The following is an 18,797-nucleotide window of genomic DNA, read 5'->3' on the forward strand; positions in this document are numbered from 1 at the left end:
GTTTTCTCATTTCTGTCAGATTGGCTTCTTCTCAGTGTCATTAGTCCCTGTAGGAGAATCTGATGAGACTTGACTGACAGACCCAGAAGGAACCGCAGGAAAAGGTCAAGATGTCCATTTTTACTCTCTAGAGCCTCATTCACAGCTCTCTGATGGAGCTCAAAAAATGAAACATGTTTAAACATGAGTTGAAACCGGTCCTTAATTATAGACAACAAATCTGATTTGGTGACTGGATCAAATAGATTTCTGTTGTTGTTTGTGAAGCAGAGGTGCACATATAAAGCCGCTAGATGTTCCTGAACACTCAGATGAACAAAGCAGAAGACTTTCCCCTGATACAAGCCTGACTCCTCTCTGAAGATCTGAGTGCACAATCCAGAGTACACTGATGCTTCTGTCACATCAATGCCACACTCTCTCAGGTCTTCCTCATAGAAGATCACATTGCCTTTCACAAGCTGCTGAAAAGCCACTTTCCCCAGTTTGAGAATCATGTCTTCATCTGTCAGGTTCTTCTTTTAGTCTTTCTCATGTTTGATGTTGGTCTGAAGGATCAGGAAGTGTGTGTACATTTGAGTGAGAGTCTTGGGAATCTCTCCAATCTCTGCTTCACTCAACATCTTCTCTAGAACAGTGGCAGAGATCCAGCAGAACACTGGGATGTGGCACATGATGTAGAGGCTCCTTGATGACTTCAGGTGTGAGATGATTTTATTGGCCAGACTCTGATCACTGATTCTCTTCCTGAAGTATTCCTCCTTCTGTGGCTCATTGAAGCCTCGTACCTCTGTCACTCGATGGACACACTTAGAGGGGATGAGTTCAGCTGCTGCTGGTCTGGAGGTGATCCAGATGAGAGCAGAGGGAAGCAGTTTCCCCGCAATGAGGTTCATCAGCAGCACGTCCACTGATTTCTTTTTGTTTGCATCTCGTAGAGTCTCATTCCTTTGAAAATGTAAGTTAAAACGACACTCATCCAGACCATCAAAGATAAACAACACTTTATATTTGTCACTGGATATTTCCATTTTTTTTGTTTCAGGGAAAAAGACATGAAGAAGATCTGAAAGACTGAGTGTTTTGTCCTTCATCAAATTGAGTTCTCTGAAAGGAAGTGGAAATATGAGCTGGACGTCCTGATTCACTTTCCCTTCAGCCCAGTCTAGGATGAACTTCTGAACAGAGACTGTTTTTCCAATGCCAGCGACTCCCTTTGTCAGCACAGTTCTGATGGGTTTGTTTTGTCCAGGTAAAGGTCTGAAGATGTCATTGCATTTGATCGGTGTGTCCTCTGTTGCTGCTCTCCTGGATTGTGTCTCAATCTGTCTCACCTCATGCTCATTACTGATCTCTCCACTGTCACCCTCTGTGTAGATCTCATTCAGGAGAGTTGGGTTTCCCTGCTTTGCTGTTCCTTCATACAGATGCTCAAACTTCTTCATCAGATTTGATCTAAACTTGAGGACTTCATGGCTGTAAAATTAAAATACCATGGTTTCACGAGTTAAATATAGAGATAGCTATATAGAGTAAAATGTCTTATTTGTTCTCTGTATCATGACCAAGAATATATCATAAGGTTTATGAAATGTGTATTATCTCAACAAAATAATCTCACAATTTACTTGACACATATACCTGCTTTCATTAAAGTCCTGTAGTTGATTCATAGACTGGTCATTCTTCTCACAGACAGGGTTTGTTACGGCTGATCTTTGTGGCAGGATTGACCTTAAACATCATGAAGAGAATCAAGAATCAGACACTCTGATATTGGTGCTGGTACCCAACAAAAAAACTGTAGTCCTTTTAAGCTGGGTGTTTAAAATAATATAGGCTAAACATCTCTTTCAATGAAATGCTGTATCTGAGTCCAAGCCATGAATTTGAACTAGGCACACTCATAGATGTGTCTCTCTTGCATCAGGTGAAGACAACAATGTCTAGTATGAATATCATAAATAAAAAGTACAAAAACACCATAATATTAAAATGCCAATCATGTCTTTTAGAAATGTTATACCTGAGATCAGTCTGTGTATCGTCATTCTTAAAATCTATTGGATGACCCATAGACCCGTCACTCCTCATAGACACACAGCTGGGCTCTGGCTCTGATCTCTCCTGCTGAACTGAACTATAACAGAACAGATTTAATCATTTTTGATGATAATCATCATAATGTAAGATCTTCAAAACGTTGTTAATGAAAAGCATTTGACGAGGGTTTAGACACCTGTTTTCAAGAAATTTGAAACAGACATCTCTTTTATTATATAAAAAGTTATTTAATGTGTTTATTCAAAGTACCTGAATCCTGGAGAAAAATCTTCATCTCTGGATGTTTGTGTGTCATCCATAATGAAGCTGAACAGTCAAAACAGTCATTGTTAAACATTAAACATTGTTAAACATTTTTATTAATGGTTTCAGAGAAAATATTAATGTGTAATTCACCTGTAAAGGGAGGCGTGAACAATCACCTTCATCAAAATCTACACAGCCACCCGATTCACAAACTCCTCCATCTCTTCCATCACAGCTTCACATAAATTCCTGTCTAAGGTTTTATAAAAGTTTCTATGAAAAATGTAATAATAATTTAAAGTGGAAGGAATCGACAGTCTGTTTAAAATGGCGAAACATCAGCTTTCTTTTACTTTCACTTTTATCTGTGATGACGCGAGAGCGGCACGTGATTAAACTGCTTGAGTCGCTATAATGTTGGTTATTTGTGTTTTAATTGTTGCAGATGACGTGAGTTAAATCATGAATAAGGTAAAAGTTTACAGTTAATAAGTCAAATCATTTTAGTTTTAGCCGGTAGAGGGCGGTGTGCTCTGTGTAGTGAAAGCGGGTGATCGAGACAGGTCACCTGTCTGTTTATGTCACGTTCATCAGCATATTATTCCACATCTCACCTAAACAGAATCTATCTAGTCCTGCTTCCCTTGTTATTAAATCTGTTACTCTGAACCACTCATTCCTCCTCCTCTTCACATCCACTAATTAACTATAACTTTAGCTGACATCACAAGATTGACCATGAGGTTCCTCACCTTTCCTTACTTGTTTAGTTCCAGTCTTCTCCAAAAACTAGACCTACACATTTTTGGGGGGTACAGCTTCAAATAGGACCTACATGTTCCCCCAAACTCTGATAGCAGTATAAAGAATTATCTCTAAGTCTAAAACTATTGCCTGTCCATGTATTTAACAAGTCTATTATTTAATTTATTTAAAAATGAATAAATGTAGGCTAAAGTAAATTATTATAAATAGTTAAATATGGTAATAAAATAGATAAATATTAACAACAACAATTTAAACAAATTATTATATGTTTCATTTTAATGATAATAATAATAGCAACAATTATTATTATTATATTTTAATAAATATAAATAGTTGCATATAATTATAAAAGTGAATTAAATCGTTTGGGGTTGCTGAATTTAAAAGTGTCCAGACGCCAATGCACAAAAGGGGTTTGGGGGTTTAAAACATGTTTACATATTTACATTTATTATTATTATTATTATTATTATTGTTGTTGTTATTGTTATTTTTTTAAATTTTTTTTTTACAAAAAATTACATATTTCTGAGTATTTTTAATGATCACATGGTACCTGTTACTTTTTACAGCGCAGGTTAGGGTGGGCCAATCACAGTCGTCTGTGATCATTGGTCTAGATACTTATTTAATCATTACAGGGAGAAAGTTCCTAGAGTTTCCATTTGTACGACAGCTTCTGAATCCATACAATTAATAGATTTAATCGGTTATAGTTTGAAGCGCGCATACATTTCCAAAAAGACCAAAAAAGTCCCGAGTATGGCATAACTGGAGCATTCTGGTTTTTGAGCCGATGAGCGCCCTCTGGTGGAACACAAGGATTGTTTGCGTAACCTAGGAAACAGTTCTAATGTATTTTTCTACTTCCGTGATGTAATAAAGTACAGGATACAAATAGTAAAAAAAGATGATGTCTGTGAGCTTGATGTAATGACAAAACATGATTTCACATTATTTTTATTTTTCTCGGCCGTCGCCAGCGCTACATTTAGCGACGAACAAGAATTCTGTGAGAGTGAAAGTTGTAATGAAAGAGAGTTTGATAAGAGTCACTTTTATAGCAATGTGAAATACTGTGGAGAAATACCACTGACATTATCACATAAACTTATAGGTAAGATACAGATGTCAATATGCTATTTTACACGTTGACTGTGATTTAATCGCGTTCTGTGTGTTTTACAGACGCTCTCCCTCTTGATGAGGTTGAAGGTCATTTTATTCGTACTGTGAAGGGATGTGTGTTTTCAGAGTCTCAGCCCACCCTCTGAAAGAGCCCCTGACACTGGCTGCTGTGTCACAGGTGAATAAACCCATCCAATCATCATCATCAAAACCTGTGCTTCACTGCAGTAAAACCTGGGGATATTGTTGCAGTAACTGTGTTTATGTAATTTAAAAATACAATGGAGCAGGAGTAAAATCTAAACTACCACCAGTCAAAAGTGTGATCACATCCACCCATTCTTTATCATTTTTCTTGTCCACATTTTAAAATACCAGTAAAGTCATCATCATCATCATCATCATCATTCTGAACTTATTCAGGGCCATTGTGCTCATACTTAGGTCAAACTGAACGTAATGTTTCAGACACTTATTTACATGTTCATTGTAATTTAATTTAAAATTAAACAAAAGATTATTAGAACATAATGATGTAAAATGTACTTTAAAGTAAAGCTTTTAGTTTTACTTAAATGTGTTTAGAAACATTCATGAAAGTGTACTCTCTTTACGTACACTTAAGTGGCCTTTTATTTCATTAATATTATGTTATAACATACTGTATCTACAGGTACAGTTTTTTCAAAATAAACAATGTTTTCCAATTTTAACACTTCTTTTTCACGAGAGGGTAGCAGATCACTTCAACAAAACGAAATTATGAAACACCCAACTCCTCAAATCAATTATTGGTATATAGTGTACAAATTATTCTTAGCTTTTATATGTTCGCTAGCTTAAAAATTGGACCGAACACTTACATACTTAAAGAGACTATAGAAACGCTTTATCACAGATGAATTTGTAATGAGTTCATTGATTAATTCAGTTAATTCAGCATTGGTGCTCTTTGTCAGTTGTACTTATTCATTCATTAAGTTTTTAATCATCTGTGAACTCATGGGTGACTTGGACTCCTTCACAGCACAGTTTGAGAAAACTGCTTTAGAATAAAAGGTTTTTAAGCTCATGAGAAACAGGAATTCAGTCAAGTTTGTCCAAACATGTAATTGGTACTGTAAATACCATTGTATTTATCAGAGTACCATGGTATGACCATCTAATACATCCCTGTACCATGGTACCACCACAGTACTTTTTGTAAATGTTGTTTCTGCATTTATTTAGGCTCTTTTTTGTGTATTTCAGGATGTGTTGAGGAATATTTTGGATCTGAATGAGTCTGTGATTCAGAATGAAGAGTTTGTTCGTTGTGTCAGTGGTGGAAAACTGTTTCCTGGCTCTGTTCCACTAGCACACAGATACGGGGGTCATCAGGTAAAACTGACAGTCATTTCAAACCTGACGGCGATGGCATAAGACAACCAGAACAAACATTTCAACCATGTTTTATTATTATTATAGTTTGGTTATTGGGCCGGACAGCTGGGGGACGGAAGAGCACATTTGCTGGGTGAACACACAAACAGGTAAAATCATCTTGTTTCGTCAGAGTTCAACAGAAATCATCAGCTGTTACTGTCATGATATTTGACGTTTCTGTTGTAAATGTTGATCCCATAATGTTGTTTAAGATTAAAGAATGGAAAGTGTGATCTATATCTCTTGGGTTTTCAGCAAATAGACAAATGATTCTGTAAAAGCTATAAAATCTCACTTAATGCTTAAAGGGATAGTTTACCCAAAAATGAAATTTCTGTCATTACGTACTCACCCTCATGTTGTCCCAAACCCGTACAACAGATATAACAGATATTATAAGACAGATATTTTTGATAAAATCTGAGGGTTCCTGAACCACACATGGGCAGCTAAGTCATTGTACCTTTTGAGGCCCAGAAAAGTAGTAAAGACATCGTTAAAATAGTCCATGTGACTGCAGTGGTTCAACCTTAATGTTATGAAGTGACGAGAATACTTTTTGTGCGCAAAAACAAAACAGAAATAACGACTTTATTTACCAATTTGAGCTGTTGTCATACGCAATTGACGCAGTGAATGCAGTGCAGTGCTTTCTACATTCGAATGATCAAAATGTTAAATAAAGTCATTATTTTTTTTTATTTTTTTTGTGCGCACAAAAAGTATTCTCGTTGCTTCATAACATTAAGATTTAACCACTGTAGTCACATGGACTATTTTAACGATGTCTTTAATACCTTACTGGACCTCAAAAGGTACAATGACGTTGCTGCCTATGTGTGGTTCAGAAACCCTTGGATTTCATCAAAAATATCTTAATTTGTGTTCTGAAGATGAACGAAGGTCTTACAGGTTTGGGAAGACATGAGGGTGAGTAATTAATGTCAGAAATTTCATTTTTGGGTGAACTAAACTTTTAAACATGCATCTGAACAGAAATGAGCAGAATGGGCAGTGCATTACAGCAGTACACAATTACACTCTTTTATAAGTATACTCAAGTATACTTATAGTTTTACAAGTATACTCTTTTTTTTATCCAGAAAAGGTGAAAGATGGGAACTCCAGTTGAAAGGCTCAGGAAAGACACCATACTCAAGGTGAATATCAGTTCCCGCTGCGCAGTATTTTTTATATCATTTTTAAGTAATTCTGAGATATATTTAGTTATAAATTATCTTACGTTATGATTCACAGTGTGTCATTGTCTTGTCCTTTGTAAGACTGTATGGAAGTATTTTAACTCTTATGCTGTATACTGTACATGATGTTTTGTGTGCAGATCTGGTGATGGACGGGCTGTGATTCGCTCCTCTGTGAGGGAGTTTCTCTGCAGTGAAGCCATGCACTTTCTAGGAGTTCCCACCAGCAGAGCCCTCAGGTACATTTTATATATATATACAGTATATACTCCGTATATAAACATTTTTGATGACTGTATATTTAGACATAAAGCAGATATGCTCTATTACTAAATGGTTATGGGAGAATGAATGGACATGCACAAGAAGAGTAATAATTTGCATTTACAACATTCAAATGTTTGATGTTGAATTTAACATTTTTATTTATTTATACTTTTTCCATTTTTTGCCTTCATTGTTTGTCAGTCTGGTTGTGAGTGAGGAACCTGTATGGAGGGATCCGTTTTATAATGGAAATGTCATAAAAGAAAGAGGTAAATCAGAACTGGAAAAATAAAGTAACTTTAAGTTCTTCATCTGTCTTCAGCTTTATAAATCATGTGATTGTTCTCCGTATCTGTCAGGAGCGGTTGTTCTGCGTCTGGCCAAGTCCTGGTTTCGTATCGGTTCACTGGAGATATTAACTAGAACCGGAGAGTTAGATGTCCTTCGGTAAATTAACTTTAACTCGGGAGGGTATTTTTTTTCTCACTCTCATTTGCATTTTAATTTCTTTTTAATTTTTATTTCCAGGACATTGTTGGACTTTGTAATTAAAGAGCATTTTAAATCTATTGCAACAAATGACCCTGACAAGTATGTGGTGAGTATCTGTGTCTCTCTGCTGTTTAGTTGTAATACAAGATTATTTTATATTGTCTGAGCAGTCTCACTGTATTTGAATGGTGTTCATGTTGTGTGAAGGTGTTTTTCTCTAGAGTGGTGAATGAAACGGCACATTTAATCGCTCACTGGATGTCGGTTGGGTTTGCTCATGGTTAGTTCACTCTGCTTTACTAGTTTATTTATCACATAGATTATCATTATAGATTGAGCTTAATACACACACTGCACAACCACATGATCTGCATCTTCACGCAGGAGTCTGCAACACAGATAACTTCAGTCTGCTTTCTATCTCTATTGATTATGGCCCATTTGGATTTATGGAATCATATGACCCAAGTAAGTTTCTTTTTGTAACCTAAACTGCGCATTTTCTCCATACTTAATAATATTAGCAATCATCTTCCTATAAGTTTATTTTTTAAGGTTTTTTTGGATTAACATATTAATATCATTACACACACACACACACACACTATATATATTACACTAATATTGCAAAAGTGGAGGAAAATTGTATGATTAGTAAGCTACTTTAAATCTACTATAAATTATATATAATCTTATATATACATGGGTCAGGGTCATGGTTAATTGCATAATTTTTTGAATGCATTATTTGTTTAAATTTAATATATTCTAATAAGTTAAAGTGAAACTGACAGCCATAATAATTTTATTGTTAAAAAGCCGTTATTGCTACAGCATTGTTTCCTCTGTATAGATTTTGTCCCCAACACGTCCGATGATGAGGGCCGGTACAGTATAGGAGCTCAGGCTAATGTCGGCCTGTTCAATCTACAGAAACTTCTAGAAGCTCTGAAACCACTACTGACCTCAGATCAGCTGTCACAGTAAGAGAGAACTTTATTTTCTGTTGGTATTGGTCTGGAATAAAGCAGGTGATTCATGATGTTGTTTTATTCATTTCAGATCTCAGCAAATATTGAGAGAATATCCACAAATCTACCATCAAAGGTGAGCATGTCATTAGACAATATAGACACTGTATTCATCTCTGATTCATTTCTAATCTCATTTTAACATTTCTGTTATAGATTTCATGAGCTGTTCAAAGCAAAGTTGGGCTTTTTGGGAAATGAAGAAAAGGATTCATATGTGATTGCATTTCTTCTAAAGGTAAATATTAGCTGGATTGGTCTTTTCTCTAATTTTAATTAATTAATGTGGTAAAAGTTTTATTAGCCATTCTCAGGAAATGGTGCCATTTGTGACAGAAAATGTATTTATAATTTTTTTTTAATGAAAAAGTAAGGAATCAGTAAACCGTTAAAGAAAGAAGTTATTTTTTCATATATATACTTTATATATAACAGCCAAACTGTCAAATAAAGACATTAAGTTCACAGAATGGCAGCATTTCCTGTCAATGACACATATAATGTTTTATGATGTGTGATGTGTTGATTTGAGCTAATGGAGGACACTGGAGCAGACTTCACTATGACTTTCAGACAGCTGAGTGAAGTGACCCTGTCCCAGCTTCAGAAGGGATCCATTGCTCCGGTACATTTCCTCTCCATTCACACCCAAAGCAGCTGCAATATCCATAATCATGATTTCAGTCCATTAACTGTGACTGTGTCTCTCTTGACAGTCAGTGTGGGCTCTTTCAGACCTCTCATCACATGAGTATTTCAGAGACTGGGTTCAGCTGTATTTACAGCGTCTGCTAAGGTAATGTTGCAGTAATGTCCACTCGCACACATTAGAGCTTTGAAATGAACATCACTTGATGTTTTAATCGTCTTCTACAGTGTAAAAAGTGACTCAGATGCAGCACGGCAGCACAGAATGCAAGGTATGTTTTGGTGTATGTTATATGATGCAATGTTATATTTTATGTTTTTATATATTGTTACAGTATGTCATGGTACACTACCGCTAAAATGTTTGGGGTTGGTAAGATTTTGTAATGTTTTTGAAAGAAGTCTGTTATGTTCGACTTATTTGAACAAAAATACATTAAAAACTGTAATTTGTGAAATATTATTACAATATAAAACAACTATATTCTATATTAATATATACGGTAGTGTATGTTGTTTTTACGATGTGTTATGTTGTATTTATTGTTATTTATGTTTGTTGAACTCATTGAAATTGTTTTTATTGTTCAGGAATAAACCCACGGTACGTGTTGAGGAACTGGATGGCCGAATCTGCTATCAGAAAAGCAGAAAAAAAATGACTTTTCAGAGGTATTACTACATGTGATGTCAAACTAATATATTGTCATGTTCATGTGTATTATACATCTTAAAATATTTGCTTTAATATATTACTTTGAAATAAAGACTTGACAATCATACGATGTAATATCTTCAGACAGACTATTAGGGCTTGTCTTTTTCTTAGTTGACAGTATTTATGATGTATTTCTAGGTGGCGCTGTTGCAGAAGACTCTAATGGAGCCATTTTTCAATCAGGATGAGGCTGAGAGAGTTGGATATGCCAGTAAACCTCCATCCTGGGCTCATCAGCTGAGGGTCAGCTGTTCTTCATAATCTACTCAGGGACGAATGGGAAATAAAACCACAAATTTCAGCATCATTTGAACCAAAAATATTGTTTATAACATTGTAAACACATCTGAAGGTCTGAACTTCCTAATGGATGATCTGATTGGATGATGAGCCATGTTCGACATTATATATACACCCCTGTGGCTGCACAGTCTTCAGCTGTAACATACTAACATGGAAGTCTTTTGTCGTATTGCTGTTTCTGCATTTCTACAAAAAGTGCACAAAACTTTGCATCATGCATCATCTGATTATGCCCGCATCATACATCTCCTGTTTACTGTAAAAAGGAGAACTCAACAATTAGGCATGCCGGAATCTGTTTTACAGTTAACTTTGCAAGACCTGATTTATTATGACATTTCATTAGCAATGAAGATATAGCACATTTGTAATACATACAGTATATAATCTGATTAGGTGCATAAGAACAACATATTTACATATTTAAGTTTGGTGGTGTAATGCAAGCATATTGAACAACAACAGAATTAAAGATGTGTGCCCTAATGTCACGCCAAGAACTGGTTTGACGGTCAGTTCCTCAGTCCAACTATGTCAATTAGCTCTTTCTGTCTTCAAGATCATTATTGACCACGCTTTTTCTGCATGGCTGTCATCAGTTCTGACATGAGGTCACCACCTGAGGGCGCTGTTAGTTGAGGTGTAGTTCTCTTTGGTGGAGGTGGAGCCACTTTTCTGACGGAGCCGGCGGATGGGTTGGCAGCCGGTGCAGGAGCTGGTGGTGGAGGCGGGGGTGGAGGTGGTGGCGGTGCTCCACCTGCAGATGCAAAGTTTTGGGGACCAGGAGGAGGTGGTGGAAAGGAGGCAATGGGGTCTGGAGGTGGTGGGGGGAGCATATCTGCCCCGTAAGATCCAAAACTAGGTGGCGGTGGAGGAAGAAAGTCAGGGGGCAGCTCGGCATCTTCTGGAGGAGGTGGTGGAGGAGGCAGGTCATCCATGGGTGGAGGTGGGAAGGAGGATTGTGGGAATTTAGGTGGAGGAGGAAACTTGTTGACTTTGGTTGTGCTGGCAGGAGGGGCAGGAGGAGGAGGAGGCAACATGGGGTCAGGTGGTGGAGGAGGCAGGATGTCCAATGAAGGCGGAGGTGGTGGAAAAGATGTTTGGTTGGCAGGACCCTTCAAAAACAAACCAAATTGGCATTGAGGTGCAATTCAAACAACTCTCTTGTGAAAAAGTAGTGTGCTTAATTGTACTGAATGTGCTCTTGAAGTAAACTTTAAATCTTTAAAGTATATTTAAAAAAAAAATACTTGCAGATAACATAATATTAATTAAATAAAAGGCCACTTGCAGTAAGTGTACTTAAAGAGAGTACATTTTCATGACTATGTTTCTAACACAGTTAAAGGGTTAGTTCACCCAAAAATGTAATTTCTTTTACATTAATTACTCTCCCTCATGTCGTTCCAAACCCGCAAGACCTTCGTTCATCTTCAGAACGCAGATTAAGATATTTTTGATGAAATCTGAGAGGTTTTTTTATCTCCCATAGAAAGCAACGAAATTACCACATTCAGGTTCAGTAAAGACATTGTTAAAATAGTCAACGTGACTACAGATGTTCAACCTTAATGTTATGAAGCAACGAGAATACTTTTTGTGCGCAAAAACAAAACAAAAAGTACTTTATTCAATCATTTTTCCTCTTCCCTGTCAGTCTCGTACGCAGTTGGCGCAGTGAACGCAGTACAGATCTTTCCGTATTTACATTCGAACACCAACTCAGTATTGGCTGATGTTGTTCACGTGAGCAGCACGAGACATGCTGACGCAGGAGCCGGCCACGTAGAACTGACGTAAACACAGAAGCTCTGCACTGCGTTCACTGCGCCAACTGCGTACGAGACTGACAGGGAAGAGGAAAAATTGAATAAAGTCATTTTTGTTTTGTTTTTGCGCACAAAAAGTATTCTCGTTGCTTCATAACATTAAGGTTGAACAACTGTAGTCATGTTGACTATTTTAACAATGTCTTTACTGAACTTGAATGTGGTCATTTCCAAAAAAGTTGTTATTTTTGTTTTGTTTTTCGCACAAAAAGTACTCTTGTCGCTTCATAACATTAAGGTTAAACCACTGTAGTCACGTTGACTATTTGTGTGTCTTTACTACTTCTCTGGACATTGAATGTGGTAATTTCATTGCTTTCTATAAGAGATAAAAAAAAAAAAAACTCTCAGATTTCGTCAAAAATATCTTAATTTTTGTTCCAAAGATGGTTTTGCAGATTTGGAACGACATGAGGGTAAGTATTTAATGACAGAAATTTCATTTTTGGTTGAACCCTTTAAAGCTCATTGTTTTCTTCTTCATTACTAAGGAAACTGATAGATTGAGATGTACCATGGTGTCCTTTGTAGGCTGAGGAGCGTGTCCATTTGCAGCTTTGACTGAAAGATAAACAAAAATGTAATCAAAATCCTTTTACATGGTAATATATCAAGATGTATGATGCATTTTATAATGATCTATTCAGCTCATTATCTCTACCTTTAGGTTTAGGAGAGGGTGTCGATGCACTGGAGGAGGCCTGGATAGTGCGGTTAGCCCAGGTTGCAGAGCCTGAGGCTTTCCTCACAGCGGTCTTGTAGTTTTCATATAACTGCTTACCATACTATGAAAAAATCATGACAAAACAAAGACCGTTAATAAGGTAGAATAAGTTAATGATTTTGACAAAGTAAACAGCTCACAATAGGACTCAACCCAATACAGCCACAATTTAAATTTTTGCATCGTAAATTACAATTTATAATGCCAATTTTTGCTTCAAAAATTTCATTTTTGCTTCATTTAATGTCTTCTTTGTGTTATCATACAATCATTTTCTACTTTATAAATGTTTTGGCAAAAAATGTATGGTGTGTGGCTTGGTTTCTGCTCACCTTTGCAATACGTATCCCAGTCACCCACAGAGTCATGGTCAACTCATCATCACAACACAGATACTTGATGTACTGTGATTCTTTTTGAATCTGAGGATGCTGAAAGCAGATCACAGTAACCATTTGAACATGACACAAACCTGATATATACATCTGAGAAGGCTAAGATAATAATTTTTGTCATTCCCTGTAGATTTTTGGAACCACTTATTTTTTTAATCTCATGTGTTGACAATGACATTAACATTGTTTTGCTTACAGATGTTGATGATTGAGCTGCAGTTGCACAGCAGAGACAGTAGATGGCACACTAAAATCACAATTTGATTGCCAATGCCCCTCTCCTGCCACACTTTAGGATTAAATATTGATAAAAATGGACCAAAACAATGTTGTTCTTTTTGATGTTGAATTACTGCATACATGCAAAGAGTGCATGTCCTTTTTCTGTTGGAGTCTAGTTTTTATTTTGCATCTACTACATTTATTGCATTTTATCATGTTTTTGCATTAATTGCTTGACAAACATATAACACAGCCCATCCTAAACTAAACAGGCTGAAACACCCTTGATGGATTGATGATTTGTCATGCTTTTTAACAAGAGATCAGCACATCAGTGAATCTGGTTTTGCTATTATCCTATAAGGTATTTTTGTTTCCAATGGGTTGATGTTGGTAAAATAGCTTTTTACAGTTATCATTACTTTGTCCAAAACAAGTCTTTAGCTAGTGATATTCTTTCCATGCCTCATTTTTAATTTGGTAGAACAATAACCAAGAGAGTGTAAACTGTTGAGGTATTTTAAATTGTGTGCAAAGGTTTTAATTACAGGATGGCTCTGCCAACTGCAGTCTGAACACAGAAATAACCAGAAAAAAAAATGTTTTCACCTTTCACTACTTATGGCAGGCTACTAAACCATAGTGTCTTGTTCAAATTATAGACTATATTCATTTGTAAAGGCATGAGAACCATGATAGCATAGCACACAAGCTAGTTTTAAATTGGTTGCGTTTCTTGCGTGCATGAAAATATACTATATACAGGTAGCTGTGGGTGCCACAGGGCTCACTCTTAGGCCCACTGTAGTTCTTCACACAAGATGTAGCATGTAGCAACTTCTTTACCAGATATAGAAAGTTTAAACATCAGTAACACTTTTTAAAGTGTCCTTGTTGCAGTGTAATTAAGTACTGAGTAATATTAAAGCTGCAGTTTCACTGGAAAATGTCATCTGAAGAAGTAACATGTCATCCACTTTTGTTCTGACCAACTAAAAAAACACAATAAATACAATAAATCGCATAACCAGTGGTGCAAATTACTATAGTTATAGTTTGTTCTCGAATTGTTAATGTTAAAAACATCAACATTGCGTGACTATGTGTATTGTGTATTAGCGTTATCCATAACTGTATGGATTAAGTGAAAATGTGTGCTACTGTTACCTTATTACCCAAACCATTGAAATGTCTTACCTGTCCAGCAGAAAAATAGCCATCTCTGCATCAGTTTTAAACCCTTTTAAATCACGGAGGTCACGCCACCGTTCAAAAGCCCTGCCAACATTTATTCTTGTTTTCACACGGGCCCGAACGCTTTCCCTTTTTTACTGTATAGGTTATCCGCAGTTTGAAGTCTTTTACTTTTTACCACAGTTGTTGATGATGATTGTTGTTTTGAACTGTCTGGATTACAAGCCACCATCTCAAGTTTAAATACATTCCATGTTCTGTAAGAAGAGGCTACAAATGATCCGCCACCTGCAGCATCCTCACATGCGATGTAGCCTACTAGCCAGGACTCCTTCTTTCTGTTTACAGATGCGATGTAAAGACGCTAAGACAAACATCAGCAAACTCGTATTTCCCGCGGAAACCTACCAGTACCAATCAAATTAGAAAACATTATTACAAGCTTACCGTTGTGAATCGGGCTAAGGAGATAGTTTTGAACACTGATTGGTTATGTACTTGCTCAATAAGTGATTTTGGATCATTTTTAACCAAAAAAAGTTACAGACTGCAGCTTTAATAAACATCATGTCCTTATGTCTTATATCTTATATTTTATAAGATGCTGTTTTGTATAAACTATAAAATACTGTACCATTTCTTGAATTTAGCCCTTTGCTATCTAAGAAAGATTGACCTGCCATGAATCTTCAAACCCCCATCCCTTATGTTTCATGTTCCCACAGCTAATGCTAGCTCTCATCCATGCACGCTAAACGGGAAAAGATTTTTCCTCAACCACTTCCTGCATTCTGGAAGTTCAAATGCAACACATTGGCTTTTATCTTTGGGGGTAGTAATTTGGCTAATTATTATATATTAAAGCACCAGGCATAAAAGAAGCACACACCTTGAAATAATTATTGTACAATTTGTGTTTAGCAGCCAAGGGTTTGGGGTTACACCTACCAGCTTGAGTAGTGGTTTTTGAGTGGACACTTATGAAAGAGAACCAAGCAGATTTATGGTGTGTAAATATCAGATAGTGCCCAGAGTACCTAAAGATACCTTGTTATTATGACAAAAGCTGAGGTCACACCTTAACACTGGCCTGAGACTAGGTTTGCCATTTAGTCATTAAATAGAAGTATCATTTTTGTGGATGTAGTTTTGGATCAGTGGAGCATTTTGAAGGGTTGCAGAAAGGTCATCTTCAAGGTTGTAACCCTGTCACACTATTGCACCATTCCTAGATGCTGAGGGGAAATAGATGCTGTTTAAAGAGATGTAATTTACAGCTTCTTTTGCTCTAAGCCTCACGTCTTCTATGTCTGCTTTCATGTCCATGACTAGCCTACTGCTGATAGAGCAGCATTTTGTTACGGAAATGATGAGGATTCACTTTATGTCCCAAAGTTCAGAAGCACCATGAAAACCTCTGTTTGGGTTTTTAAAAATATAGTATGTTAGTCAACACATCAAAATAAGTGTACTTCTTTAAAGCATGACAACTGATCATTAAAATATGATCTTAAATGTCATTATACTAAAACATTTAATTTGACATTATTGCAAAGTGCACTTTTTTTAAAACTTAAGTGTGAAACACGGTCCCATTTTATATTAGGTGGCCTTAACTACTATGTACTTACATCAAAAAATAAGTACAATGTACTTATTGGGTTCATATTGAATTTGCAAAACACTTTTGCTGCTATTGAGGTGGGATACGGGTAAGGTTAGGGAAAGCTTTGGTGGTATGGGTAGGTTTAAGGGTAGGGGTAAGGTGTAAGGGATGGGTCAACAGTGTAATTATAAATGTAATTACAGAAATTAATTACAGATGTAATTACATGCAGGTGTTTTTAAAATATAAGAAAAAGGTAAAAACATGTATGTACACAATAAGTGCATTGTATGCAATCAAATGATTAATTTAAATGTAAGTACACAGTAGTTAAGGCCTCTTAATATAAAGTGGGACCAGAAACACTTAAAAGTACACTTAAATGGCCTTTTATTTCATTAATATTATATTACCTGCAAGTAGTTTTTTTTTTTTTTTTTTTTTATTATATATGTTTAAGATTTAAAGTACACAAGTGCATGTTCAATAGAATTAAGTGCACTTCATTTCAAGGGTGGGCTGTTTTTTTTACTTTATTCATCCTTGTCAAACTGTAAGTTTCTGCTCCAAACTCTGTATTGATGTTAAAGTGAGAGCGGTTCACCATAACAGGACACTGTACCTTGAGAATGAAGCAGTGGTCTGTTGGTGCTTTGTATTTGTTCCTATATTCTTTGCAGTAGTAGACGTTCACATTGTCAAACTGCACCAAACACACAAGATCCCGTGAAGCCTGATGGAGAGAGAACCCCATAATGCACTGAAATTTAGTTTCTTGACATTTTCACCAAGCCAGTTATTATTTAGGTCTGTAATAATTAAGTGTTAATTTAAATAGCAACCTGATGTACAATAAGGGAGGATTTGTCTGAACTCAAAATACACTGTATGTTTTACTGTCTGGGTTGCCTGATCTGACCTTTGTCTTGCCTTTGGGTGAGTAATACAATCCAGAGGCTCGCAGCAGGAAGTAGCGCTGTTTCCAGGATTTCTTGCCATCCTCCTTCAGATACAGAACGCCCTCAAGGTCAGGCACAATGACGGAGGCTCCACAAAAATTCTCCTGTACCCAGAAATACAGAACCAGACATAAAGACTTTCATCATTCACTTACACTCGTGTCATTCCATGTCGACTTTCTGTTCACCGCACTGGAACAACATGAGGGTGAATAAATGATAATAACATTTTCATGTTTGGGTGAAGCTTGTTTAGACCTGCATTACTCGTTTAAATGGCTTCAATTATGACATTAAATCTGACTCCATTAAATTCTTTTAACAAATCTCTACATCTGTAAGTTGACATAAAATCTCTCAATTATAACAAAAGTTAAAGCCAGACGCACCTCCAGAAGTTGTTCTTTGTCTTTTTCTTTCATGTCCATTAGAGATTTCTTTTCTTTTTTCCACATATAAAACATCTGTAAAAGAAATTGTAATGGACTTCATTTTAATCAACATTCAACAAAATTTCAATAATTATTTTAAGTAATCATTTTGGTCTACACTAAAGAAGTCTTCTAGACTTCTACCATTACAGAAGTCTGTCAATGTGCTGAGTTTAACTGTTTTTCTAATTTCCCTTCCATTTTTTTTTTTTTTTTTTTTTTTTATTGAACTAGAAATAGAGAAGTCAGAGAACAGTTTTTGCATGGGAAATGTCACAATTCGGCAGGCAGAGGAAACAATATACTGTAAGTGAAAAGCGTTATTTTTAGCGCTTTTGTATTTTACTTTGATATTATCAGAAGCTGTAATTCAATGTGTATTGGCAAGAAGCACAAATAGCTGTCCAAACACTTGCCTGAGGGTTTCTGAACACTTCATATTTGTCTTTTTTCTCCTGAAAAATCACTTTGTTTTCACTGTCCCTGGTCCATGTAGAAAGAGGATCCACTAGGTTCTCATGGTCCTCAAACCCCCGCTCTGTGGAAAGTTCAAACTCAATTCAAATGTCATCATTTTTGTCCATACTACATTCTCCTATTTTCGTAAATGAACCCTTTGAACTCAGGCACACTTTGTGTAAAGATTGATTTAACAGGCAATTTTATCCAAAGCTACATAAATAAAGGTATACATTTGTGTGTTCTCAGGGAACTGAACCATGATCTCGGGTTTATCTTGCAGCTTACCAACTACAAGCACTGATGGAAAACAATGTTTACATTAATTTCACACACATGCATACATTGATCAATCATAAAACTCTTCAGAGCAGCAGATGGGTTCTCCTAAAGCCAGCTATATGGCAAAAAGCCAGCTGTTTTTTGTTCTATCTATGTGACCCATTATTTTCCATCCAGACTTGGCTCAACTAAGTGCAGCGCGCCATGGGAATTTTCTTAGACCCCCTCCTTCCCCAGCACCACCTGCCTGGATCTACTAGGGGGTTCTCCCTACTTTCTTTGCAGCAGCTTGTATCTTATTCCCTGTATTTATGTGCATGTTTCGGCAGCAGCAGATCTAGTCCATAGATTTCATTCATCTTAACAAAAAAATGGTGTTTAAATTTTGGGAGTTGTCATGATTG

At 36.3% G+C, this 18,797-nt stretch overlaps 3 protein-coding genes across 6 annotated transcripts in view; 1 reads left to right on the plus strand and 2 right to left on the minus strand.

The window, feature by feature from the left end:
* LOC127505683 (NACHT, LRR and PYD domains-containing protein 12-like) overlaps nt 1-2,696 on the minus strand; it is a 312,016-nt gene extending 309,320 nt beyond the window's left edge. The window contains exons 1-4 of the mRNA XM_051881370.1: nt 2,461-2,696; nt 2,314-2,370; nt 2,027-2,140; nt 1,642-1,734 (exon numbers count right to left, since the gene is read on the minus strand). Of these exons, the coding sequence (XP_051737330.1) occupies nt 1,642-1,734; nt 2,027-2,140; nt 2,314-2,370; nt 2,461-2,492 (296 nt within the window). The 5' untranslated portion in view covers nt 2,493-2,696. The remainder of the gene's footprint in view (nt 1-1,641; nt 1,735-2,026; nt 2,141-2,313; nt 2,371-2,460) is intronic.
* The window catches only part of apbb1ip (amyloid beta (A4) precursor protein-binding, family B, member 1 interacting protein), a 182,204-nt gene that overhangs the window by 139,736 nt on the left and 23,671 nt on the right, over nt 1-18,797 (minus strand). For 2 of the 4 annotated variants that reach the window (XM_051881385.1, XM_051881390.1), the window contains 8 exons: nt 18,069-18,190; nt 17,611-17,685; nt 17,182-17,325; nt 16,885-16,995; nt 13,178-13,276; nt 12,783-12,906; nt 12,636-12,682; nt 10,297-11,407 (listed from right to left, as the gene is read on the minus strand). In XM_051881385.1, coding sequence (XP_051737345.1) covers nt 10,856-11,407; nt 12,636-12,682; nt 12,783-12,906; nt 13,178-13,276; nt 16,885-16,995; nt 17,182-17,325; nt 17,611-17,685; nt 18,069-18,190 — 1,274 coding nt within the window. In that variant the 3' untranslated portion in view covers nt 10,297-10,855. Of the gene's footprint in view, nt 1-10,296; nt 11,408-12,635; nt 12,683-12,782; nt 12,907-13,177; nt 13,277-16,884; nt 16,996-17,181; nt 17,326-17,610; nt 17,686-18,068; nt 18,191-18,797 lie in introns of those variants that run through there. The other 2 variants (XM_051881388.1, XM_051881389.1) reach the window with 2 other exon arrangements.
* LOC127505693 (protein adenylyltransferase SelO-like) overlaps nt 3,969-18,797 on the plus strand; it is a 557,335-nt gene continuing 542,506 nt past the window's right edge. The window contains exon 1 of the mRNA XM_051881401.1: nt 3,969-4,195. Within this exon, the coding sequence (XP_051737361.1) occupies nt 4,012-4,195 (184 nt within the window). The 5' untranslated portion in view covers nt 3,969-4,011. The remainder of the gene's footprint in view (nt 4,196-18,797) is intronic.

This window comes from Ctenopharyngodon idella, chromosome 23, assembly GCF_019924925.1.
Source record: "Ctenopharyngodon idella isolate HZGC_01 chromosome 23, HZGC01, whole genome shotgun sequence".
Taxonomy (NCBI): Eukaryota; Metazoa; Chordata; class Actinopteri; order Cypriniformes; family Xenocyprididae; genus Ctenopharyngodon; species Ctenopharyngodon idella.